This window comes from Dermochelys coriacea, chromosome 7 (genome assembly GCF_009764565.3).
Source record: "Dermochelys coriacea isolate rDerCor1 chromosome 7, rDerCor1.pri.v4, whole genome shotgun sequence".
NCBI classification, from domain to species: Eukaryota; Metazoa; Chordata; order Testudines; family Dermochelyidae; genus Dermochelys; species Dermochelys coriacea.
The window spans coordinates 83254176-83281233 of record NC_050074.1 but is presented as its reverse complement, the minus strand read 5'-3'; the positions used below and the strand labels follow the sequence as shown (position 1 = coordinate 83281233).

The 27058-nt window shown below is 42.4% G+C and overlaps 1 protein-coding gene across 8 annotated transcripts in view; it reads right to left on the bottom strand.

Moving 5' to 3' along the window:
- Positions 1 to 27058, bottom strand: part of COL13A1 (collagen type XIII alpha 1 chain) — a 171649-nt gene that overhangs the window by 12664 nt on the left and 131927 nt on the right. For 6 of the 8 annotated variants that reach the window (XM_043518959.1, XM_043518958.1, XM_043518960.1 and 3 more), the window contains 15 exons: positions 24069 to 24113; positions 23599 to 23667; positions 22798 to 22821; positions 21599 to 21652; positions 20994 to 21038; positions 19061 to 19213; positions 18319 to 18417; positions 17080 to 17133; positions 16752 to 16793; positions 15953 to 15979; positions 14005 to 14085; positions 10909 to 10944; positions 8081 to 8134; positions 7463 to 7516; positions 1579 to 1614 (listed from right to left, as the gene is read on the bottom strand). In XM_043518959.1, coding sequence (XP_043374894.1) covers positions 1579 to 1614; positions 7463 to 7516; positions 8081 to 8134; positions 10909 to 10944; positions 14005 to 14085; positions 15953 to 15979; positions 16752 to 16793; positions 17080 to 17133; positions 18319 to 18417; positions 19061 to 19213; positions 20994 to 21038; positions 21599 to 21652; positions 22798 to 22821; positions 23599 to 23667; positions 24069 to 24113 — 873 coding nt within the window. The remainder of the gene's footprint in view (positions 1 to 1578; positions 1615 to 7462; positions 7517 to 8080; positions 8135 to 10908; positions 10945 to 14004; positions 14086 to 15952; positions 15980 to 16751; positions 16794 to 17079; positions 17134 to 18318; positions 18418 to 19060; positions 19214 to 20993; positions 21039 to 21598; positions 21653 to 22797; positions 22822 to 23598; positions 23668 to 24068; positions 24114 to 27058) is intronic. The other 2 variants (XM_043518963.1, XM_043518961.1) reach the window with 1 other exon arrangement.

Here is a 27058-nt window from a genome sequence, read left to right as displayed (position 1 = left end):
TCTAATTCCTCAGAGTTACTCTAATAAGTGGCCCTCTTAATAATTTGTTAAAAGGACTGTGGGCTGAGGAGGAGCCCTTAATTTAATTGTTAGTGATAAAATATATATTTGCTGGATCAGACCTGAAAAGCTACAGTATTTGCCCATTCACAAACTCAGTTTTCTCAAACATTTTTGTTTCAAAACATTTGTTGCATTTCTGCCAATATTTATTTCAGGGGGACTGTGACATTCCCCTCTCATCATCTATGAAAGTTGCTGTTCTTCCCACTCTTCAGTTATTTTTATGTGAGGGAGAACCATGAAGCCACGTTAACCCAAACTGATTCCTACTGCAGCCAACAAAAGACCCATCTTCTAAATACATTACCCAGATTTAAAGCCAACTGAAAAAGTCTAAATAAAGATCCTGTTAAGCTTATGTCTTATTCAAAAAAAAACAACCTTAAAATAAAGAGGAGGTTAAAAAGCAAAACCAGAAGTGGAATGATTAAAAGGTAGCAGCACCTTGGAGCTGCCATGAATTTCAAGCAATTTGGAATAGTCTCTCCTTGTTTAAGATGCTAACTGGCAGTGCATTTTTCAAAACTGTTAATCTGTCCAACATAGAATCAGAGGAGCACTTCAGATGATAAGGAAGGAGATACAGCACTCGTCAGATGTTATCAGCAAATATATTAATCTCATACAATTACTGCTTTGGCACATATTCCATCACAGCTTTAGTCTATTTCCGAAATGCTTACCTATGGCATCAGAGCCTTATAAAGAGAATCTAGATCTATCAAGTGAATAAATTATTCTCAACTGTGTATCTCTTTATTGTTATCAAAGGATTCAGATCACTAATAATCCTAATATAAAAAAAACATAAATATATATACTTTGGTATAGTTTATTTCTTTATAACACAGGCACATGATGTAAAAAAGATTGTCAGCAATTAACATAATCTATTGCTTTTCTTAGTATCTGGCTCTACAGTTCTTATGCCAATTCAAGTCAAAGCTGGAGTAAGCAGTCTAAGACTGCATGATCGGGTTCTTTAATGTAGTCATATTTATTTTGTTCTCCAGATTTCCATGTTTGGTTGAAAAAAAGATGTAATTCTGGAAATTTTGGAAAACACTTTGTTGCAATAAAGTGGCTGACATTCTTTTTTCAGCATTCAAGGAGAATTTGAGTACCATGTGACAAGATTTAGCTATACCGCCATTATTAACAGGCATGGGAATTGTCTAGTTTACATCCCTGCACATCTCACTAAGCATGTTAAGCTAGGATTTTCAAAAGCACTCAGTACTGGCCTCATTCAGTGAGAACAGAGAGAGGCCACCCCTGAGCACTTCTGAAAATACAGTGGGTATGCTTTTAGTGTTTGAATGATGATGTCTTTGGTTATGGTGCATTGTATAAACTACAGCCATTGCACTGTAAATTAGACATCTGTAAATTGCTTTATAAGGGTAACAGATAGGAATGCATCTTTTTTTTTTCCAGATAATTCAGAAATTAATCATTCCACCACTACATAAAGACATTAGTAACCAAATGTAGGAAGTTTGGTTCCTGACTTACCCGGTTTCCTTTGTCACCAGATGGGCCTTGTAAACCCTAAAATAGATCAGTAAGAAGAAATATATATATATTTTAAATCAATGTCAGCCAAACTAGTCCCTTTTTTTACTCAGTCAAAATAATTCTTCAGACAAAAACTCAGCAAATAAACTAACCTCTTCATTTCTATTTTAAAATGAAGATAGTTTGTGATCTAAAGCTACAGCTCCAATGCTACACCCGCTATGTACATGAATAAACCCTGATCACTTGAGTAGTCCCATTGAAGGGCTACTTGTGTGACTAGGGTTACAAAACTGGGCCCCAATTCTGTCTTGTCGGCCTTTGGAAGGCAGATGTTCAGTTCAGAAAAGTAAACACTTGGAATGGATATGTTCAATAAAAGTACCTTAGTATAACATATGAATAGTCTAAGCATGTACTTTTACATGTTACTTTTTATCCCAGTAATTTCAGGATCTACATTGTTACATATTTTATTCTCTATGCTTTAAAATATATTCTTCTGCTGGCTAGACTAATTATTTTTCTATTGATTGTGTGACGGGGCAAGGCCAGATGGCTATAGAAAAGTAGTGGGAGATAGATATATTAGCTCCAGGCTAAACAAATCCCTGGTACCAGGTTAAGTGAAATGGAAGCTGCTCCAGGTCAATTAAGACACCTGGGGCCAATTAAGAACTTTCCAGAAGGCAGGGAGAATGCTATGTTGATTGGGACACCTGAAGCTAATCAGGGGCTGGCTGAAACTAGTTAAAAATCTCCCAGTTAGTCAGGTGGGGGTGAATGTCAGGAGCTGTGGGAAGAAGTTGCGCAGTTGGAAAGGCTGAGTAGTACACACTATATCAGGCACAAGGAAGGAGGCCCCGAGGTAAGGGTAAAGTGGAGCTTGAGGAAGTGAGGGCTGCTGTGGGGGAAGTAGCCCAGGGAATTGTATATGTCATGTTTCTAAAAGGTCAGCAATAATAGCTGATACTATTAGGGTCCCTGGGCTGGAGCCCTGAGTAGAGGGTGGGCCTGGGCTTCCCCCCAAATACACCTTTTCCCCCTGATTAATCACTGAGACTGGGAGACAACAGAGACTGTGCAAGGAAGGATAACTTCTCCTCACCTCCCTCACTGGCTTATATTGAAAATGGCTCAGTAGACTGTGACCCGTGTCTCTAGAGAAAGAGGGGTTACTGGAGGGTCACAGTGAGCCTCTGAGCCTAGCAAAATCCGCCAGGAAATACAGGACCCATGGAGGGAAGGACAGAGCTTTGTCACAACTGGTGTCAGGAGTGGGACTTCGTTCACAGCGTGGCGGAAGAAAGAGATTAAAAAAAAAGTGCACTGGGGGTTTGGATTTTTGTTTGTTTGTTTGTTTGCTTTATACCACAATGGAGAAGGTGGTAAGAGCTCTGGTACAAGCCACAGCAGCCCAGCAGGAGGCCACCCGGGTTCAGGCAATGGCACAACAGGAGTCTATGCGGCTACAGCAGGAAACCAATCAATTATTGATCAGCCAGGCGACCCAAGATTGTGCCCTCTTGAGAGAGGTGGTGGACCAGCTGAAGATCCTCAGCACCCAGGCCCGGGGGTTCGACGGGACACGAACCCTGAGGGCCACTGGTTGTCTGCCAAAGATGACGTCAGGAGATGACGTAGAGGCATATCTCCTCTCATTCGAAAGGACTGCTCAGCGTGAGGCGCGGCCCCAGGAGCAGTGGGCCAGCATTCTCGCCCCTTTTTTGTGTGGAGAGGCCCAGAAGGCCTACTTTGACTTGCCTGCCACGGATGCCACTGACTATACCCATCTGAAGGCAGAGATACTAGCATGATCAGGGGTAACAGCAGCGGTAAGGGCCCAGAGGTTCTATGAGTGGAAATACCAGGAGAACAAACCCTCGAGGTCCCAGCTATTCAACCTCATATACCTCGCATGGAAGTGGTTACAGCCCGAGGTGTGCAGGCCAGAGGAGATTTTGGAGACCCTGGTCATAGACCATTACATGCGGGGACTGCCGCCAGATCTCCGCAAATGGGTAGGCCAGAATGCTCCGTCCATGTACAACGAGATGATCACACTGATAGAAAAACGGATGACAGCCAGAGAACTGACCTGACTACCCAAGGAAGGCCCCTTTCGAAGCAAGCACCCGACCCAACCCTGGAAGGTTGGGCAGCCAAACCCCCGGGGAGTCCTAGGTGGAAGGGGTGGCGAAAACCAGGCGGAGGACCCCAGATATGATAACGCCAGGAAAGAGATAGCCAAGATCGATGGGATACCTGTGGATGGGAAGGTCTGGGGTCCCAGACCTTACTTTATAGTGAAGAAAGATCTCCTGTACCACGTGGTGCAAATGCAGGAGCAAGAGATACAACAACTTCTGGTGCCACAAAAACATCAAAAAGCCATATTGAGTCTCGCTCACAGTCACCTGTTTGGAGGACACCTGGGGTAGAGAAAACCCAGGCATAGATCCTGCGGAGGTTCTTCTGGCCAGGAGTACATGAAGATGTCGGGCGATACTGCACCTCTTGTCCAGAGTGTCAGTTACATAGTCCTTGCCCGCACTTGTGGACTCCTTTGATACCTCTTCCAATAATAGAGGTTCCTTTCGAATGGATAGCCATGGATCTGGTAGCGCCCCTAGAGAAGACAGCTTGGGGCCACCAACACGTGCTTGTTGTACTGGACTATGCAACCCGGTACCCAGAAGCTGTTCCCCTGCGCAACACAGCTTCCAAGACAATAGCTAAAGAGCGAGTACAGATCTTTGCCCGGGTTGGGCTACCCAAGGAGATATTGACTGATCAAGGGACACCTTTCATGTCCAAGTTGATGAAAGATCTCTGTTCATTGCTCCATGTACAAGCCCTATGGACCTCTGTATAAAGCCCGCAAACAGATGGCCCTGTGGAAAGGTTCAATAGGACCCTCAAGGCCATGATCAGGAAAGTGGTGAGCCGGGATGGGAAAAATTGGGATACCCTATTGCCTTACCTCATGTTCGCCATCCGGGAGGTTCCGCAAACCTCCACGGGTTTCTCTCCATTCAAACTACTATATGGGTGCCACCCTCGGGGCATATTGGATCTAGCCAGAGAAGCCTGGGAAGAGGAGCTAAATCCCGGAAGGAACTTAGTTGAGCATGTACTGCAGATGAGAGATCGGATAGCCTGAGTTACGCCCATTGTACGGGAACACTTGGAGAGAGCACAGGAGACCCAACAAACCCATTATAACTACTAAGCAAAGCTTTGACGGTTCCAACCAGGGGATCAGGTGATGGTACTGGTGCCCAGAAAGTAAACTGTTGGCCCAGTGGCAGGGACCCTACGAAATAATCGAAGCCGTGGGAGAGGTGAACTACAAGGTGCGGCAGCCAGGCCGCCGGAAATCGGAGCAAATTTACCACATCAATCTTCTAAAACCTTGGCACGATCGAGAGGCATGCTTAGTCATGCAGGAGACCCTTCCCCAGGAGGATAACTTACACGAGCAAGTGAGGATATCATCCGACTTGACGCCGATCCAAAAGATCGAGGCAGCCGACATGATTAATCGCAACAGAGATGTGTTCTCCACAAAACCAGGGCGGACGACTGAGACCTATCATCATATCCGCACAATCCCCGGAGCCAAGGTAACATTGAGACCCTACCGAATCCCAGCTGCCAAAAGATAAGAAATCAAGGCCGAAGTAAAGAAAATGTTAGAATTAGGGGTTATTGAAGAATCTTACAGTCAGTGGTCCAGTCCAATTGTTCTAGTGCCTAAACCTGATGGTACCATGAGATTCTGTAATGACTTTCGCCAACTGAATGAAATATCCCAGTTTGATGCATACCCCATACCATGCATCAATGAACTGGTTGACCGACTAGATAGTGCCCGATTCTTGACTACACTGGATCTGACAAAAGGGTACTGGCAGATTCCTCTGACCAAAGAAGCTAAAGAAAAGACAGCATTCTCCACCCCGGATGGGCTATTCCAGTACACAGTCCTCCCTTTTGGGCTACATGAGGCCCCAGCCACATTCCAGCACCTCATGGATAAGCTGCTGCGCCCCCATACTAGTTATGCAGCTGCATACCTAGATTATGTCATCATCCATACGCCAGACTGGGGAACCAACTTGGAGAAAGTTGAGGCAGTACTGCGCACCTTAAGGCGGGCTGGCCTCACTGCTAATCCCGATAAATGCACCATAGGGCTAGCAGAGGCTAGGTACCTGGGATATATTGTGGGAAGGGGCATAGTGAAGCCCCAAACGAATAAGCTAGAGGCAATTCAAAACTGGCCCCGGCCGACCCGAAAGAAGCAGGTCCGTGCGTTCCTAGGCGTGGTAGGTTACTACCGACGGTTTATTCCCCACTTTACCACTAGGGCAAGTCCCATAATGGACCTGGTGAAGGCCCGAGGTCCACACATGGTTAAGTGGACCGACGCAGCAGAGGGGGCATTTACAGACCTTCGGACGGCCCTCGGTAATGACCCCGTACTCATAGCCCCAGACTTTAACAGGGAATTTATTTTACAAACAGATACTTCTGAGGTGGGGCTGGGAGCAGTTCTGTCACAAATGGTGGGAGAAGAGGAACACCCGATCCTCTACCTAAGCAGAAAGCTTCTCCCAAGAGAACAGAAATACGCAGTAGTTGAGAGAGAATGCCTTGCTGTCAAATGGGCTATGGAGACACTGCGTTATTACCTCTTAGGCCAGCAATTTACTCTTGTGATGGACCATGCACCCCTCCAGTGGATGCAGCGGAATAAGGAAAAAAATGCAAGGGTCACCAGGTGGTTCTTATCCCTCCAACCATTCCAGTTCCGCATATGGCACAGGGCTGGATGCCACCATGGCAACGCTGATGGTCTGTCACGAGCATACTGCCTGGCGTCCCAAGTTGCCCAATTCTTATGGTGTTGAGCTGGGGCGGGGGATATGTGACGGGGCAAGGCCAGATGGCTATAGAAAAGTAGTGAGAGATAGATATATTAGCTCCAGGCTAAAGAAATCCCTGGTACCAGGTTAAGTGAAATGGAAGCTGCTCCAGGTCAATTAAGACACCTGGGACCAGTTAAGAACTTTCCAGAAGGCAGGGAAATTGCTATGTTGATTGGGACACCTGAAGCTAATCAGGGGCTGGCTGAAACTAGTTAAAAGCCTCCCAGCCAGTCAGGTGGGTGTGCATGTCAGGAGCTGTGGGAAGAAGTTGCGCGGTTGGAGAGGCTGAGTAGTACACACCATATCAGGCACAAGGAAGGAGGCCCTGAGGTAAGGGTGAAGTGGAGCTTGAGGAAGTGAGGGCTGCTGTGGGGGAAGTAGCCCAGGGAACTGTACATGTCATGTTTCTAAAAGGTCAGCTACCATAGCTGATACTATTAGGGTCCCTAGGGTCCCCCCCACACCTTTGCCCCCTGATTAATCACTGAGACTGGGAGACAACAGAGACTGTGTAAGGAAGGATAACTTCTCCTCACCTCCCTCGCGGGCTTATGATGAAAATGGCTCAGTAGACTGTGACCCTTGTCTCTAGAGAAAGAAGGGTTACATGGAGGGTCACAGTGAGCCTCTGAGGCTAGCGAAATCCGCCAGGAAACTCGAGACCCATGGAGGCAAGGACAGAGCTTTGTCACAATTGTTTTAAAGTATTTAATTTTAAATTGAATTATTTAAATATCACTGAGGATGCTGGGACTGGGAGAAAAGTCTCTTGATTTGAAAATGAAAACCAGGGTTTCAATTTACCATTATTTGTACAAATTCCTCAGCTTCATTTTGACATTTATATGGCAGTGAGAGAACATTTTCTCCCATTACAGCAGAGTATGCTGCTGTTGGAAGGTGAAAGATTCATGGATGGCAGACAATTTAGAGACATCAATACTTACAGGAAGCCCAGCTGGCCCCTTTGGTCCTGCATTTCCAGGGTCTCCTTTACTGCCCTAAAATAGAGACAAAAGAGAAGATTTTTATCTATTTTTGTACACAGTATGGGGTACAAATACACTTTGATCTGGAGGTCCAACTCACAAGAGTGTAGCTGCAGTGGTACAAGCAGCAGGAGGTCCTAGCTGCCCAAGTACGTATATAGCATCTTGGAAGGTAAATGCTTGGAGTGGCTAGCCCCTCCTGCCACTTGTGCCACCACGGCTACACTCTACTTTTAGTGGCTAGCTCGATCAGAGCTAGCATGGGTATGTCTCCCCATGCTGGAATTCATACTTCCAGCTTAAAGTGTAGACATACTCATTAACAGGCTGGGCACAGATGGATAAACGAACACTTCTGAAAATAATGCAAAGGGGCACCTATTTCAGGGCCTTTAGTTGCCGTAGAGAAGAAGCCAAAATATAAAATGTTTAAAAGTCACAAAGAGGCAAGTCCCAACTTCTGGAAGGAGCTGCAGTTACTGTACTTTAGAAACAGTAGCAGCTGGCACTGTCCATGAAACTTTGAAGAAGTTGGGGAGGGGTGTGTGTGTGTGTATGCGTTTAAAGCTAACTTACCCTTTCCCCTTTTGGTCCTGCTGGTCCTGGAGCTCCAATTGGTCCTGGAGTACCCTGCAATTTTAGAGAGAAAAAGACATAAACCATTTTCATCATGATCAGGCTTCTTTACAACTGAGAAACAGCATGGTCCTTGAGGAAAAAGCAGAGCTGAGAAGGAGATTCCAGTTATGTAAGGAGTCATTTGAAATACTACAGCTTTCAGGATTGATGAGGACAGTTTCTCTCAACAACTCTCACATGCAATTATAGAACCATAAAAATTGCAATACAAGATTAGTATATTTTTACAAAGCCTTATTTTTATTTGTGGGGTAGCTATCTTGAAAAATAACATTGACCAACACCCCTTTATTTGCTAGGTGACTGTAGTTTTACCCATGAGTTTGCATCCCCAGCAAAGCTGAAACCTGTAGCAGAATAAAGGCGACATTTTAAGCTTTTTTCCAAATGAGTTCAGTTGAGCAAAAATGAAACAGAATTTGCATTATTTTTTGGTAGGCAGATCATCATGCAGTTTGAAAGATCACCATGCCGCATGGACTAATGCAGATGCACGCATACACAGAGGCAAACATGAGAGAGTACCCATTCAATCCTAAATCCTCTGTCCACCCTTTCACCGTTTAGATCACTCCACCAAATTCTAGGTCATGGTAAAGGGAAAATCCAGTGCCTGTGCTCAGCCTTTGGCCCAGGAGCAATCTCCCTTTTTCATACCAAAATTTTCAGCCATATTGAAGCTTGCTTGGATGTTGGTAAGTTAAGTAGTCAACCCAATCAGTTCTTATCTTTTTGCATTAATAATGCAGTAGGTAGGCAATAGCCCTTTTGGCCATGAGAAGTGTTATCATTCTTGAAGACAAGACAACTAATTCAGATTTTTTGTGGAAATCCTTATGATTTACACTTATGTGAATCCGGATTCAGCCTCTTGTGGACTCCTATGCCACATGTCATAACTAGGGTTGCTAATTTTGGTTGGACATATTCCTCGAGGTTTTGCTGCATGACATTCCAGGACAATCCTGGAGAGTTGGCAACCGTAGGTCATATGAGTGTTCTCTGCTACAGTATCTAACATTCTGCAGGCTGCCATTTTTAAATCTAAGTAAAGGATTAGGAGATTTCAAAGCACCTTTCTAAACAGAAAATATTTATGCATTTTACCTTTTTAACTCTATGCCATATCAGATCATATTATGTTGAACTGGTGAAAAAAAAAGCTATCCATCCAAAGCTATCCATCCAAGTTCCAATTTTTTAATTCTTTCATGGACTGCTAGAAAGGAAAATTACTTCTCAGACAGGAATGGAAAAGGGAGACCTTTTGGACCTTTTACAGTAGCTTATCCTTTTGATTGAAGGAAAAGGAAGTGGAGGTTTAATCATGAGAGGTTGGATCCTGCAATCCTTACTCACAAAAGGAGTCCCACTGACTCCTGTAGGATGACTCATGTGAGTAAGGAGGACTATTTGTACCTGTAAGAATTTGCAGGAACTGGCTGGAGAAGTAATTCATCATGACACACACACACCACTTGAGTGTAAACAAAAAAAAAATAATTCCCTGAACTCATGCAGAGGACTGTAAGTGCACCATGGGAATTTTAACTACCTATACATTTTCTCCATTTTAAGATAGTTTAAGGCCTAGAGTCCCTAAAGATCCATAGGGAATATCTAGAAGATTTGTAAAAGTAAATATACAACTTCTTGAAACAAATATGCAAATTAGAAGTTGTCATTCAATTTCTTTTTGGGGAGAGTTATGGTGCAATGAAATTAATTCCTGTTCCACTGAAAAAGGGGAAATCAAAGTACCTCTGAAAAAGTCAGATCTGACTGTATTTGGAGGCTATATAGCATCCTCTGAAGAAGTAATAATACTTTGCTCTTACATAGTAATTTTCATCCAAGGATCAAAAGTGCTTTATAAAATTGGGTTAGCATCATTATTTTTGTTCCCATTTTACAACTTAGGAAAACTTAGGCACAGAGAGGTTATCTGACTTGCCCCAGGTCTCACAGTGAGTTAATAACAGAGTGAGGGACAGAACCTAGCTGTCTTGGTTCTCAGCCTCCTGCCCAGCCACTAGACCTCACTGCCTCCCAGATGAATAAAATTAAAGTTAAAACTTCCACCAATGGTTTTTGAGACTTGGGGAAAGCATTTATGAAGTTGCTGAAGCTCAGTAAACTGTGTGGTGTGTTGGTGCTCACAAAGGGCTGTCTAGTGCTGTTTTTCAGAAGGTTTCTCACATGCATCTCCTACTGGAGAGGTGCATTTAAGGTTATAATAAGAGCTGCGCATGCAACCCATTGCAATGCAGTCCTAAATGGTATGTGTGAGAACAGTGAACAACAAAGCTTTTTGCCCGTATAACAAAACACGAGGTGTTACTATGTCTAAGACAAGTCTGAGGAGATGCTGTTGCACAATGCTGTAAGCAAGGCTAGCACGGGGAAAGACAAGACGGAGACAGTTCACAATATGAGGACAGAAGTACATGGCATCATGGGTTCATGCAGAGGCTTCATTTAATATAATCCTGGTAATAATAATAAAGAATAAAGTAAAAAAATGTTTAAAAGGATGTGATTAAGGATAAAACCCCTAGTCCCAAATGAATGTACATTATTGAGAGTGACAAGAAGGCGATCTTTCACCTCTCAGTAACAATATCTAAATTTAGCATTTTGACATCCTATCCATCTTCAGGGAAAAGACAGCTACTCATAATGTAAATGAGGGCATAGTGGGATGGACAAGACACATCACAGTACAAGGGAAGAGGAATGTAGGGTAATGGAGAAATGGAACTCACCGGTGGTCCAGGCCTGCCGTCTAAACCTGAAGCACCCTGAACAGATGGGAAAGGGTTAACAAAAAAGGCAGGAAGGAGTGGGAGGTGAGGGGAGAAAAAGGAAAGGGGGAGGGAAGAGGTGAGTGAAGCAGTGACTTGAGACAAACATATGCTTGCAATAAACAAAAACAAAAAATAAGAACTCAAGGACAGGTGATGGTACTTACAAGGAAACCAGTGAAAACACAGAGACACTGAATGCACGTAATACTGGCTAGTGCCTTTAAGATACCTTTGAAAATGCAACATTCCTTCTTACTCTGACCAAAGTACCACTCAGTGATCACCCTAAGGAGAAGCTGTTCTGTGCTGTTCTAGGCAAGGAGACAGGCATTGTGACAGTGGAGCTGAGGACCCTTGTAATTACAGTGTCAGGCTGGCCAGCGCAGCATTGAATTATCAGTAAAATGAAATAAAGCACTGGTACTAGAATGGAATCAAGGAGCCTGGAACCCACCCAGATATCAATAAGTTCTGGAGAGCCATCCACTGCTCAGGGAGTTCCCAGCTAGAAGTGTGTGTCAGTTTAGTGGGGACTTGCATTCCATTTTCAAAACTGCCCATGCTTCACATGAGAGAGTTGCATGATGTAGCAGTCAGATAAGGGGATAAAGCCTGCTGTTGTGAGTGGCTGAAAATCAGATTTATATTGGGAATCTTGCTTTAGCTTCAACTTTGGAAGGGTCACTGCTGATCCTTAATTTGAATTAGAATTAAGAATTCTTGCATACACATAATATCTTGTAATCAATAGTGTAGGACATGTGCATGATAGTGTTGACACAATATTTCTCAGTTTTGATCTCATTCGCCTAATTGCAGTGTGAACACCTTAATTTGTAATACTGTCTAGAGTAACCATTTTTTAAATATATAAGGCCCAGTTCCATAAAGGTACTTAGGTGCCTTAGACCCATTTTTAGGCTCCACTGTGGTCTGCAAAACTTCTGCTCGGTTGCCGCCTAATCTCACTTGGCGCCTACGTTTTTGTCTCTGGGTATGTGCACTGCTGTCTCAGTCTAGGTGTCTGAACTCCTGTGTCCCACCTAAGCCCCGTGCGATCCACAAAGTAGGGGAAGACGAGCAAAGGAGTCAATCTCACCCATGGGGCCCTACCCAGAGGGTAAGCTCAGAGGCTGCCTACCAGGTTGAGTCCCATTCAAAATTATTATTATTAGTGGTGGTGACCTTATAATATTTAGCCAGTGGTCAGAGCACTGACCTGGGCTGTGGGAGATCCAGGTTCAATTGCCCTTTCTGCCTGAGTGGGAGAAAGGATTTGACCCGTGGTCTCCCACCTCTCCGGAGAGTGTGCTAATCACTGAACTAAGGGATACTCTGATGTGGGACTCCTGCAGTCTCTCCTGTTGAACCTGTTCCTCTGTGAATAAATAATTAAAGGGTCATTGGAACTAGGGGACTGGGCCTTCAGTGTCCCACCTCCATGGTGGCTGCCCTAATCACAAGGCATTCTCATTCATTGTCTCTCTGGATTCCTTTGTGGGTCTGGGTCTAGATGTTTAAAGTCGGGGGGGCCAAATTCTGGTCCAATTTATTGCCCTTAGTTGAGCTTGGTGGGATTGTGCTGATTTAACAATTGATTTCTAACACATTATCTGCAGTCTATCTCTGTCACAATAAATGCTAATTAGATGCTTAATTATTTCAACCGCATTTAGGGGTCTACATTCTGAAAATTTGCAGGATCAGGCCATTTATATCTTAACAAGAGAGTATTTATATGTCCTGAGTATGTAGCTTATTTCCTCTGAATATGGCAAATAAAATCCATCTACATCTCAATAAATATTTTGCTAACTGTCAGCGGCTACATAGCTCAATAATTATGTTTCGTGTGGTTCATTTACTACCCAGTTATGTTTTTGAGGGTGAATGTGATATTGGGAGTAAGGTGCCACAAGTACTCCTTTTCTTTTTGCTTTCCATATAACTCCCCTGAGAGCAAGTTTGTTTCTTGATCTATTGCCACTTGCATAGCATTATAAGGAACTGTAGATGGGGGAGCCGACAAGGAAATGTGTGAGCCAGCCCATCTGTTCAACCTGCTTCCCAACCAAGTTTCATATGTCATATCCTCATTTTTGAAGTCACTTAGCACATCACTGCTTTAAACATCTTGGCACCATTGTTATAAACAAAGACATGCAATTTTTCAGCCAAAACTATCTGGACAAGGGAACTGGGTGATAACACAAAGGCCAATAACAACAAATCACACAAATGCACACAACAAGCTCTTTGCAGTGAATGTTTCCAGGCAGTGTGAGGTTCAGCAAAGGTGTACTCTGGTGCTTTCACTTCAGTGCTTTATTTCTGAATAGGTAAAACTCTGTGCCTTTTCTTTACAAAGTCCTTGGTTTTGATATAAAGCGACCACAGTCTGATTCTTAACTTTACTGAAATTCATTAGCGCTTCCTTGATAACATGTAACTGAGCAACACTGGTTTAAACATGAATATGCTGAAATAGAATATCCTTACTACATATACAAGAAAAGATATTTGGATATTTACTGCTTCTGGGAAGGCATCAAGTTTTATTGCAAAAACGACAGGGATAAGTTAACTGGATTGGATAAATTAAAAAGACCCCAAAGCTTGAACAAAACCTTTTTTCAGTTTACAAACAGCTCAACCAACTGTTTTCTCTTCATTTTTGCACATCTCAGCATTTTAAGGCCAGGACCAAAACCAGAAGTGCTAAATGACCAGAAGAAAAGCTGTTCATACAGTATTTTCAGCCAGGAAAGCAGAAGGAACTTGAGGGAACCTGTTTTAATGAGATTCCTAGTCCAATTTTACAGATCCAAAGGATAAGCTTCTCCAGTTTCAGATGCTGATCCCAATCAACTGCCCAAAACAGTTGAGGCTTGTCCATCACTAAAAACAATAGGCACTGCTGCTCATAGGCCAGCTTTTTGTCCCTAACTCTAATTTTAGATAGTCAAATCTTTATCTGTCTCTCTTATTTTGGGATCTTTCTAAAACTGGACTATGTATGGCTTCCCAAGTTCTCCTTGCTTCCTGGAGACTTACGGGCAATCCCAGTGGACCTCGGTCTCCTTTCTCACCCTCGACACCCTTCTCTCCTTTCATTCCATCAATCCCTGCTTCCCCCTGAAGGAAGAATGGATCAGAAAATAAACCCATCATGGCACCACTTCTAAAACAAACATTTCTCATTCCAAAGACATAGCAGCACCAAAGATAGTATAGTAGACACCAAAGAAGCCTTGGATAGAGTGGACCTGGTTTTCCTCTCCTACTGGAGAACAACACTGTAGCTCAATTGACTTCAGTACGGTTACTCCTGATTTACACCAGTGCAGGGGAGACAAGAATCAGGGCCAATGTCTCATTACAGAATTTATTGGGAATAGAGCTCATATATTACCCTCCCTTTGGTGTTCAGAAATTAGTGAGAAAGTAAATCTATGACAAGCCGGTGGAAGTTAAGTGTATATAATAGAGTTGGTCAGAAATTTTCCAGCAGACATGTTTCATGGAAATGTGTTTGATGAAGATTCATCTTGAAATTAAAATGGAATGAAAGTGATAATTCTATTTTGAACTTTTTGGAATGGAACATTTTGGCTTTCCGCCTCTAAATGATTGTTCTTTTTTTAATTTCATACTATAAAATATCAAATGAAAAAAGCTGTAATCAGAATGAAATGTTTCAATGTTGTAACAAAATGTTTTGATCAACCAAAAACAATTTTTTTATGTGAATTTTGGTTCACAGGAAATTTTGCAATTTTTTGTTTTCATTCCATTCTGGAATGGAAGAAATTTCAAAATTGCAAAACTCCCATAGAAATAAAAATTCCAGTTCTTGTACAGCTCTAGTATGTATATATATATATATATAACACATACTTGCCACCTTTCCCTTAATTATGAAAAAGCATTCCTTTTTTTGGTAAAAATGGATATCATTGCCCATTCTCCCAGAAACAAATCTATTTGGCTTAGTGTATGTACTTGGAAGAGACTTCCTATCTCTAACATGTGCTTCCAAAGGGTAGCCAATTCTCTTCCCAGTCACTAAAACTTGCCATAGAACTGAAGATGCTATAAGGAACCTGGGAGCTTAAGGGGATGGAATATAAGACTCCTTACCTAAGTTTTTCTGGACTTGTTTCTTTTAGGACCATGCCTATATGGCCAATAGGTATCAGAGCAATTTGAGGAGGGTCATGTGTGGCCGTTCCTCCCTCACCTCTAACCAAAACTTCAGGAATTTGTTTGGTCTGGGTCTTTTTGGTACATACCCACACAAACTACCAGGCCTGGATCTTTCAAAGGTTTTTCAGACAGATGGTAGCAGTGGTTAGTAGTTTATTGAGCAAACAACATTTCTATATTTGTATGTGTACCCAACACTTGGGGAAAATAGGAATGAACATCTCTGGTTTTTACAGAATGTACCAATCCTGAAAGCCAACTGGTATGCAATGTGAGGACATCTGTCCCAAAAGTGCTGTGTCCTGTAAAGGTGCCATTCCAATTGGCACCATGAATGTATTAGGAGGATAAGCTCAGGCAGCCAAACACCTAGACTACTCAGGAGAAGAGGGTACTTCCATATTTAGATCAACATCTTACAATCTTCACTGAGAGGCCATTTAAACCACCTAACTGGATCAAAGCTAAAATGTAGAGCTGGGCAATTGAAATATGCTGTTGAAATATGCTGTCTTGTCAAAACCAAAATGTATTGCAGACATATTTAGTTTGGTGAAGTTTTCATCAGGAAGGTTTCTGAGGTCCAGGATGGACTCTCAGATCACAGAGAGAGACCTGAATTGAAAACTTGACCTTTTCAATCCTTAAACGGATGTTTCTGACACAATTCTATGTTTCAAAAATTTCTTAATGTTTTATCTTCATTCCAGTGCAGAACAAAAACAATTTTTTAAACCTATGTCATTCTCCAGCCAGCTCAAGTAAAATATCAATACTTAACAGCTTATAGCCTTACCTTCGGTCCTGGCAGGCCTTGAAGACCCTACAGTTGAGATAAGAAATGGTAATATTTTATTACTATGATTTTAAATCCCAGTATTCTGGTTTCATGTGCAGTGTGATACCTTGGTTTTTTGACAAGGTGAATGAGGTAATATCTTTTATTGGACCAACTACTGTTGGTGAGAGAGACAAGCTTTTGAGCTTACACAGAGCCAATCCAATAAAATATATTACCTCACTCATCTTTTCTCTCTAATATCCTGGGACCAACATAGTTACAACAACACTGCATACAACCTTTCTCTTCTGGCATACTGAGCTCATATATGCTTAATATGACATTGTCAACTATATACATACATAGTGCTTTGGAAGGTATCATTTTTTACATTAGGGCATACTTCATGTTCTCTGGTTTGGTAATGAAGAGAATCTATCCAAAAACAATCTGGCAGTGGTGCATGCCTGCTGCTAAGATCATTTTCCTGGTTCGTCACTCTATTACATTTCTCTACTGGCTCCCTTTGCATCAAACACAAGTGCTTTCCTTTAAATTTAAGGCCCATCACAACATAGGTTACAGCTATCAAGCTAAATTAGTAACCTTCTGCTGTGTCAGTTTCTCTCTTTATGCTGCCATTATTTCCAACCTTTACTGCTGACCTGTGAGCTTTGCCCTCAGATACCTCTGTCTCCCACACCACTTCTTATACATGAGAAAAGCTCCATCAAAAATCTGTACAATCATTACACTAACTTCATTCAAATCTCTTCTTAAGTCTCATCCCCCAAAGTAATCAATCAGAACTTACTGCAGCACCTGGTGGGCCTTGGGGCCCGGGTGGCCCCGATACCTAAAAATTAAGGTAAAAAAGTAATTGTCATAATAAACGCTTCTGTGAAAGTACAAGGCACAGTCTACAGAAAACTAGTTTTTTGGGAGCAGTGGATGGCTGGTTATTAAATCACATGGAAAATGGCATTTGCCACTCCAAGAAGCTCATGAAGGCTATGAGGATGCTGTCGTGTCAGTGATAAGGTGGCTGGTGTGGAGACCTGCAGAGTTTCAAGAAGAACTGGTGACAAGATTCAACTGTACATCTTCTGATAGTACAGAAAAAAGTGAAGAAAGACACTTACTGAGTCCCCTGGGTCTCCTTTTTCTCCATCCTCACCAGGTTCTCCTTTCTCTCCCTGTAAACACAACAATATAACTATGTAAACAGATTTCAGAGTGGTAGCTGTGTTAGTCTGTATTAGCAAAAACCACGAGGAGTCCTTGTGGCACATTAGAGACTAACAAATTTATTTGGGCATAAGCTTTCGTGGGCTAGAATCCACTTCATCAGATGCATGGAGTGGAAAATACAGGAGCAGGTATAAATACATGAAAAGATGTAAATTGCCTTACCAAGTGTGAGGTTAAAGAATTCTTCAACAAAAAAACTTCAAAAACAGACTCCAACGTGAAACTGCAGAACCGGAATTAATTTGCAAACTGCACACCATCAGATTAGGCCTGAATAAAGACTGGGAGTGGTTGGGTCATTATAAAACCTAAACCTAACTTCCCCTTACTGTTACTCACACCTTCTTGTCAACTGTCTGAAATGGGCAACTCTCATTACGACTTCAAAACTTATTTTTCCTCCACTGGTATCCTGACGTCAATTGAATTGTCTCATTAGACTAACCTCACACTTGATAAAGCAAGTCACATCTTTTCATGTATTTATACCTGCTCCTGTATTTTCCACTCGAAGCATCTGATGAAGTGGGTTCTAGCCCATGAAAGCTTATGCCCAAATAAATTTGTTAGTCTCTAAGGTGCCACAAGGACTCCTCGTTGTTGTTTTTATGTAAACAGAAGCACCAGTGAGAGTCTAGCTCCACCAACAGCCAACTATGAAACAATCACAAGTTTAGAAATAGCAATCCCTTCAAGGAGGAAAGAGAACTTAGCATTTATTTACAAACATTGTTCATCTGCATCCCTTTCTGCTCCCCTGAACATCTGTGCTAATATTATGCAATGTGTGTAGGTTCAGGTCCCTGAAAGTGTTATCCCAGGATGGATTTTCAGTTTAGGGATTATTCTCTTAAATCCTAGAGTTGGGGTATGGAGAGTATAGCTAGGATCTGCTATTATTTCACCAGCATGCAGGGTAAATTTTTCAAAAATGCAAAGCAATTTAGGAGTAAAGTCCTATTGGTTCATTGAGACTTAAGATTCTATATCCCTAAATCACTTTTGAAAATGGATCTAAGGCTCCTAAATTATATAAGCCCTTTTGAACATGTAACTCTCAGAGTTCTGGTGCTTGCACTGTCCTCAGCTTAACCCAACTTGAAAATTCATTCTTTCTTTTGCACTCTTACTGTCAATCCTGGAAGTCCAATTAGACCTGGTAATCCTGAAGGTCCTGGTATCCCTTGGTCACCTCGTTCTCCTTTCTCCCCATTTGGGCCATCAAGACCCTACAGATCAAGAAAGACTTTTGTTTCTTGCAATACTAAATCATGCAAATAAAAGATAGACATAACGTTAAACTGAAATGTGAAAAGCTCCTTTAGTTCCTTGAGTGGCATGGGTGATGTTAATGTTCTCCACTTCACTCCACATGAAATCAGAGGGTTACTTGTGCATGCTATCTAGTTTTGTAATTATGAAGTGCTTCTTTGCTCCATGTGAAGTCAATGGGAATACCCACATGCTTAAAGTTATGCTCATGCTTAAGTGGTTTCCTGGATTAGTGCCAAAATCTCATCCTAACAACTAATTCTTATGGGATTGAGAGCAATAATCAGTTATTAATAACCTTGTGGAAATACATAAGAGACAAAGTGTCTTTTAATCTGTAAAGCATTATTAATCCACTATTACTTTATTCAGAGAAACAATTACTCAGAGAGCAGCCAGGGTTTTCAACCCTGAAAGACTGATGTGATTACTTCTACATGTACATGCACTGTACACTAAGGAGGGTCCCTGTCTCTAAAGTTCACATTCAAGGCCCTCTACATCTGGGAGTGTTTGCACCCAGGTTTTTGGTTCATGTCCATCTCTGCCGTGATTGTTTACAAACACAACTCACTGCTATGATGTGTTGTATTTACTCACCGGAGAGCCAGCTTCTCCTGCCTCCCCCTTTTCCCCCTTTGCTCCTGGGGTCCCCGTAAGTCCAGTCTCTCCCTTCACTCCTGGAGATCCTTCCTTTCCTGGGGGCCCTTGGGGACCAGGAGGCCCCACCTCTCCTGATTTACCACGTGGCCCCTAAAAAGATATCCACATGATTTAAAAATAATACTTCTACAGTTAGGGAAAGAAATCGAAATATGGGGCTTAGTTCACTGGAGTCTCTGGGCCTGACTCTCATTCACAATGAAACTCCTTTACATTGCAGTGTAATTGAGCCTTACAGTGAGTGTAATCAAATGTAATTCATGGAGGAATATGGAGGAGGGAGGCTTAGTGTAAATGAGATTTAGTCCCTCTCGCTCTATTACAAGATACAGTCTGGTGGTTTACATAGAGATAGTGCTTAGCATAGGAGTAGATGTCATTAGACAATACTCTCCTCTTGTCCATGGACAAGTAAAAGTAATGTGAAATTTTCAGTTTTCCTTTATCAACATTTTTGGGGTGAAAGAGGAACATTTGATGAAGTAGTGACTAAAAGTCCAAAATTATAAGCAGTATCTTCAAATCTGCTGATTTTATTTTAATATTGGGTATTGCATGGTCATCTTATAACCCTCTCATGAATTTTGCTGTCACATTCCTGACATTTTTTCTTTAAATTTTCATTTTTGCAGAGTGAAAATGATTTTTGTTGTTGGTTTTTAGTGTAAACACCTAACCAATCATGGGAAAAACATTTGTGACATGTCACCAGTAAAAAAGAAATGTATGTGTGTGAGTGTAGTGGCAGACTGCACCACCTTTACCTAAGGCTCATTAGAAAAGTACTGGAACTGCTGTAGCTTTGCTATTTGACACTTTTGCATGTAGTTCAGAGAAATTGTTCAGGGAGATTCTATACCACAAAGCTCTGCTCTGTGCAATTTTTCTTCACAGATGCATGAAGGAGGATTTGGGTGTCTAGTTAAGGGCAGAGGGAGAACTCATGTATCAACAATTATGTGAGTGAAACTGAGAAAAAGGGAGACAGTATAGTTACTGACTTAGGGCTCTATCCCCCTAGCTGCTGAGCACTTTGACCCCAATCCAGCAAAGCACTAAGGGGCCTGATCCAACACCCTTTAAGGTCAATAGAAAGAATCCCATTAACGTCAATGAACATTGGACTGGGTCCTAATGCCCCAGTTCAGCATAGTTCTTAAGCAGGTACTCAACTTTAAGTACCTGAGCAGTCTCATTGGTTTCATTGGGGCTACTCATATGCTTAAAGAAGTTAAGCATATGCTTAAGCACTTTGCTGAATCAGACCCTAGGGGACTACTCATGTGCTTGGCGTTAAACATATCGTTAAGTGCTTTGGTGGTTCAGGCTCAGAGGATGCAGCAGCTAGCGGGACTGAGCCTTTATGGGTCTGATTCTGCTTTCATGTAAACTAGTGTAAATCAAGAGTAACACCATTGTTCTTACATTGCTGTAAATCTGGTACAAATGAGAGATGAATTAGAGTGTATATCTTTCACGTATACAAAAAAAGGTGAAAAAGGATGCACTGAATGGTTCATGTACGTTTATTATTTAGAACTGGTCAAAATTTTCCAAATTCAATTTGCCATCCCCTTGTCCCCCCAAAAACATGGATGAATTTTTTTGCAAAAATGTTTATAAAAAACGAATCCTGTCCTTGAGCAGCTACAGTGCTGCTCAAGAAAATTTCAGAATTGAATAGGTTGATGAAAACTTGTGGTGAGATTTTGAATTTCAGTGGAAAAGAGAGAGACATCATTAGAAAAATGTTCATGGAAAAATATTCCCATTGTTGACTAGCTCCAATTATTATCAGCCATTAAATTCCCAAATCCAGCAACAGAGAATAGTCATAACTCTCATCTGCAAATGGCATCTCTCATGTTACCTTCTCTCCATCGTGTCCAGGAGGACCCGGCAAACCAATTTCACCCTAAAGTGCAAAATCATCATAGATCATTTTTTAAAAGTGTTATTTTGCCTACTTTTACATGGGGAAACTAGAAGATGGGGCTTGTGCTATGGAAACAGTCAACAGCAATGACTCTGGGAGAGCTAGTTACTCATTACTAATAACAACAAAAAGAAAGGCTGCAAATGCTTAAGAGACAGGGCTCAAAACAATGTCAGAATTTTAAGGGTGCATAACTCCACTATAGTTGTTCATACTGATTGGCAGTTCATGGCCTGGACTAGACTGTAACCATGCACTGAGATTAACTCTAATATGCAGTTGTTTGAAGGACAGTGGGAGTAAGAAATCATTCTCCTTCCTTGAGCCAAGGCCATGCCTGGTCATTGTGGGAGGAATGTGAGATATGGAGAAGGCAAAGAAATGATAACCGAGCATGTACAGAGTGCAAGGAAGAGAAGGATTGCAGAATGTCATGGGTGATGCAGGTGGACAAGGAGCATAATAGCATCAGTATTCCAGCCTTTGATTCTCATGCATTTCTAGTTATCTTTTCATGAATAACAAAGAGAAAGTGGTACCTTCTGTCCTGGTAGCCCTGGGGTCCCAGCTACTCCTGGAAGTCCAGGAGGTCCCTAAATAAGAAAAATACGCAAATGACATTTTTTTTCAAAACCTCCTCATATTGGAGGGAAGGCAGAATTGTATTTTCGTTACATTTTTGCACTGGCAATCCTGAAATATCTTAACTTGGAAAATGAGTAACTAACAGTGGGCTACTGAATAACCAACAGTAGCAATTCAAAGTCAAATTCAGCCACAGATTTATTTCTCCACTTGATGAACGAAAAAAAATTACTATGATAATGGCATTTTTGATTATCTGCTTCCGATAATGAAGTCAATTAAAATAATTATTTGCTATTGATAATAAATATATTCTGCTTGTAATCTGGTACCCAAACAGAGAACATAGATAGCAGGAAAATTCTATATTTCTGAGTTCCCCAGTGTAGGTTAAATTTAATTAAGTGACAAAGTATCACAAATTTAGCAATGGTAGAAATGATTTATTTACCTGTAATTTTCAAAAGTGCCTCAATTTTTGGGTACCCAGCTTAAGACATGCATGTTGTCATAAAGGTGAGCGCTCAAAAATGGAAGCCCCCAAAATAAGAAGCCACTATTAGAAACACTGGCTGATATGCAAGTTCCTAATGTGCACATCATCATAGTATCTGTTTGCTACATATAAAATTAAAGGTCATAGCTAGGTGTGTCTGATAATGGTCCAAGTTCTTCATCCCATTTTAAATTGCCCCCTCAACTGAGATTAATATTGATGTCTATCTCCCAGGAGAAACAGTGCGGGGCTATCATACATCTCTGGTATTAGGAAAGGACATGCTTAAGAGAGGAAACTTTCACTGGCCTTGAAAACAGCACTACTTAGGCCCATCCTGACCTGCACTGGACTTTCCTTACTTTGATCCTTTCTGCTCTCTGAGTGCCTGAACAGCAGCATTATTTTTACAAAGCAGATAAACAAACAGTACTAATAATATAAGAGCCTCAGGAGTAAAACACAAGAAATGTCCTTCTTTTAGCTGTCAATGCTGCTTTTCAGTATCAGCACGTAACTGTAAAGGCCAGACATTCTTGTGGCATAGAATTAAAAGTTTGCCAGTCTGTATCACTGCCTACTTTCCTCTAGCTGTTACTAAAATCCAGTTACTTCTTCAAAAAAACAAAATGCCCAGCGAGAAGAGTAAGAACTCACCATCAGGGCCAAGGTTCGTATTTCCTAAAAATTAAAATAAATAAATAAATAAAAATAAAAGTCCCACTTGAAAGTTAAACTATTTCTGAACACAGAATGTGTGTTTTTTTTTCTCGTTTAACACTATACTGGTTAAGATGGCTAGGGAGTATATTACAGGCATTAAATTAAAATAAGCAGAAAAGTAGCCCCAGCTCCCTTTGTAATAGTATTCCAGAAATGTACTCCTTCAGTACTGGGAGCACTGAGGGGCTGCCAAGAAGGCTGGATAGTAGAAACTGTGGGTAATCTTCTACTGGTAGGTTCATGACTAGTCTAGAGTGAAAGACATTTCCCTGCATGGTTTATGGCCTTTTTCTAAACAATCTAATATGTATATTCTGGGTTATTCTTATGAGGGAGTTCAGATGAACTCAGTGTCTACCTTATTAAGAATGTGTCCTGTGTCGTTGCAAAGGACTAGCACTATATAAACAATAAGCATTATTCATTGCTATTAGTATGGAAGAAGAAATATGTTGGGCTGGACTGACATGCTTAGTTTTGTCCATCCAAAATTAAATGTGATATCAACGTTCTTAAATTTTCTGTCTTTCCAAGGGGACATTCTCTTCCCTTGGCCCCACATGTCTTCCATCACCTAGGCTACTAAAAAGTGTAGTGACCTGCAGCTCTGCTGGGGATCTCTCTGTCACTACAAAGCAAAGGGAGAAAGAACCAATCTCTCATGGAAAACAACCTAACAATTCACTCCAGGAGTCACTGAACATGGCTCCTGAGCTGTGTAGGCTAGTTTCTCACCTGTAGAGCTTCGTTGATGTTACCATCATAATCCACAATTTCATCCTTTCCTGGCTCCCCTTTGGGACCCTATAAAATGAACCAGATCTCCAGTCAGGACTTGGTGTTTCCAAGCAGGATGGAGTTGTCTGAATTCTTCTAAGTTAAAACTGTTCAAGGAGCGATTGATAAATACAGCTATGGGGAAGGCTTATGGCGGGAAGACTCCAGCATGTAGTACAAAGAGTGTTGCTAAACTGGTTGCTCTTAGGTTCTATGGGTCAGATTCACCAGTGTGCTCAAGATGCTTAGCTCTACCATGGCAATACAAACGAGCTATCAACCAGTTAATCATGTTAAAGGTTTTGGCAAGACACTAGGAAAACAGTCTGGAAGCCATTTAAACAGGACAAGTAGTCTTCTGCTCTTTCTAAAATTCCTTATATTTTCATGAATGAAGCCCCTTTATTAGTCAGTGGAGTAGCACCTACCCTTGGACCGACAGGCCCCTGTTTTCCAGGTGCTCCAGGTTCTCCCTGTAACAATACAAACATTGCATTATTAAAGGTCTGGAGTTTTTTGCTGCAACTATGAAATGAGTTAGGGCTAGATTTGCAATACAATGACCCTGTGTAAGGGGCAGTGCATAGCTGTGTCATCCCAGAATCACCCTGCAGAAGGATTTGTCTTTCCCTGCTCTCTCCTTGCCCCAGTAGGGGATAGTAATTTGCTATAGACTCGTACCAGTAGCAAATTACTGCCCCAACACCTCATGCTGGCCAGTGCATTCAAGAATGACAGAGCCAAATCTCTGCTCCCTCTCCACCTCTCCCTACCCACCTGCTTGAGGAGAGAGTAGCAGGTGCTTAGCTGCCACTTATCTCTGAGCCCAAGGTCTAGGGCAGGCATGCAGACACCTGGGGATGGGGCACTCCTACTGCCACTTATGCCCCATGCGCAGGCCCCTAGCCTAGGACCCAGTCTGCGTATTCGTATATTGACTTTGACATTCCCTCTTCCATTGCTGATGGAATGTACTGCACAGACTAAGATGATAGTTCTGTAATGAGGAGTGCGGCCCTGATACGTGACTATGTTCAGTCATGAAAAAAGAAGAATAAAACGGGAAACTGATTATGCTTACCAGTACTCAGAATGGTCACAATACAGTGACCTTGGATACAGCCTCTTGAGATGACAGGGGAAATGGTAAAACAAGAAGTCATAATCTAATGTTCGGGGGCACTTGAAATCAGAATGTGAAATAGACACTACGAGAGGTGGTCAAGCAGTGTTTAAAATTCTCTGTATTGAGAAGTTTGGTACTAGACAAAGCTGATTGTTTCAGGTCAGGGAGATGAACATGGAGTGGCCTCTGGTATTTTGTTGGTGATGAATAACACTAAAGTCTTTGATCCGCCTACAAATTTAATTCTTTATCCTTAGACATCCCATCCCATTGGAGCCCTGATTTACAGCCAGAGTGATGCTCTTTGCTTCAGCCGCCTTAACAGGATTTGCAGGGACAATTCCAATTGTGTATGTGGCCTTTTGTAATATTCTTTTAAGAGAAGCATTCTTCAGTACTATAACGTAAACACTACAAACAAGTGCCTTTTACATGATAAGTTGACATCTTTTTTGAACTTCAAATGAGACTGTAAAGCTCACATTTCAGGAGCAACCATTAAACACAGTCACAAGTGCTACATCATTATGTTAGGAGATAAAGCAAACAAGGATCAACTGATTAATGAAGATACAGCTTTCCAACTGAAGCTTTCCAACTTTCTCTCCCCAGAAAGTACATTTATATATGTATAACCCCCATTTCTCTTTCTTATTTCAGGACGTTCAACCAAAAACACTTATTGTTGTAATTACAGCTGCTCTTTCTACTTATGCCCTACTATCACCATTCCACAACACTGTCTAGCATATTCTTTATTCAGCACATTCCCCCAGAAGCTGCTTGTTTGAAAAGATTATTCAAAAGACTAGGGCAGCCAAGGGAGAACCTATAGGCCTTAAAATGTTGTTGTACATCTCCTCCTATTTTCCTAACCCTTTAGTCCCAGTTCTTGATACGCCTCTTTTGAAGGAAGCACTTCCGCTGTGCTGCAATGGTACTGATCAACATGTTCAAATTGATTTCAGGTAGCACCCCACCCACCTGCTAGTTCCATCAAGGTCCCCCCTACTCTGACCCACTAGACTCCTCCCCTTTCCTCCTAGATCCCAGGAGCCCTGACTTTCAGCCCTCCCTGTCTCGCTAGCATACTGGCCAACATTTTCAAACTACTTTCAGGGAGCATGCTACCCCTCCATTCCCCCAGTCCCACCAAATACCCCCACTGCATCCTTCCACTCCCCCTCCACATCCCCTTAGCCTCACTGTCCTGCTTCAGCCCCACCAACACCCCCACTGCCAAACTCTTGCTCCCCCACTCATACTTCTATTCAATCTCCCTGTCCCCCCACCCAGGGCCTTGTACTCTGGAGCACACACAGTGAGGCAAGCAGAATTACAGGACCCTACCCTGGCCAGGCTATAATGAGCTCATCTATAGGCAGCCTTTGGGGAGACAGGCCCACAGTTACACCCAGGGAAACAGAGACAAGACATTCACTCTTGTCAGGGTGTTTGCAGCAGAACAGAACCGTGCAGGCCTCCCTTCTCTCTGCTGTGCCCAGTCCTGGGACAGGAGGGGATGTTAACCCTCCTCTTGCACCTAAAGGCTTGGAGAGAATGGGACATGATCCCCCCTGCCTAATCTACAACCTCCCTGCTGTGCTGAGTCCCAGGATGAGTGGGAATGTTCCCCCTCTGAACCTGTCATTCACCCCCTCTCTGCTGCAGCCAAGGCCTGGGGAAAATGGGGCATGAACCCCTCCTTGATACATTGTCCAACCACAACTTTGCACTGCTTCAGCTCTGCATCACCATCACACCAAATCTACCTCCCTACCCTGCCATTGGCTGCCAAGCCCAGCCAATCCCACCCTTCTTGCAGAAGCAAAGCAAACGTCAGCCTTATTACCCAGAATCTTGTGCATCAGCCTCTGTGCATGTGCTTGTGCATGTGCCTCAGCCTCTCTCGCTGACTCAGGGAGAGAAAGACTGATATGTGTGTGTGTGGCTAACGCACAAGATTCTGGGCAATGTAGTTTTATGATGGTGACATTATTCAATCAGGAGTTGGGAGTTTTTTGGTCCAAATGGGAGCCTCCCTGACATACTGGGAGAGTCAGTCAGTATGGCTGCAACCCTTTCTTTTCCCAGAGCCTTCTCCTTGTCTAACTCCACATTTCCTATCCTGGGCTTGTTTCCTTACTCCCTGCCCTCCATCTCACCAGTCCTCAGCTATGGATGGCCAGCATGATGCCATAGCTCCTGTACTGCATAACTGCAGTTGCTAGGTGTGGGCTGGTTGGGCAGTCCTCTGAGTCTCCCTGCCTACTGGGGCATTCCCACTGCAGC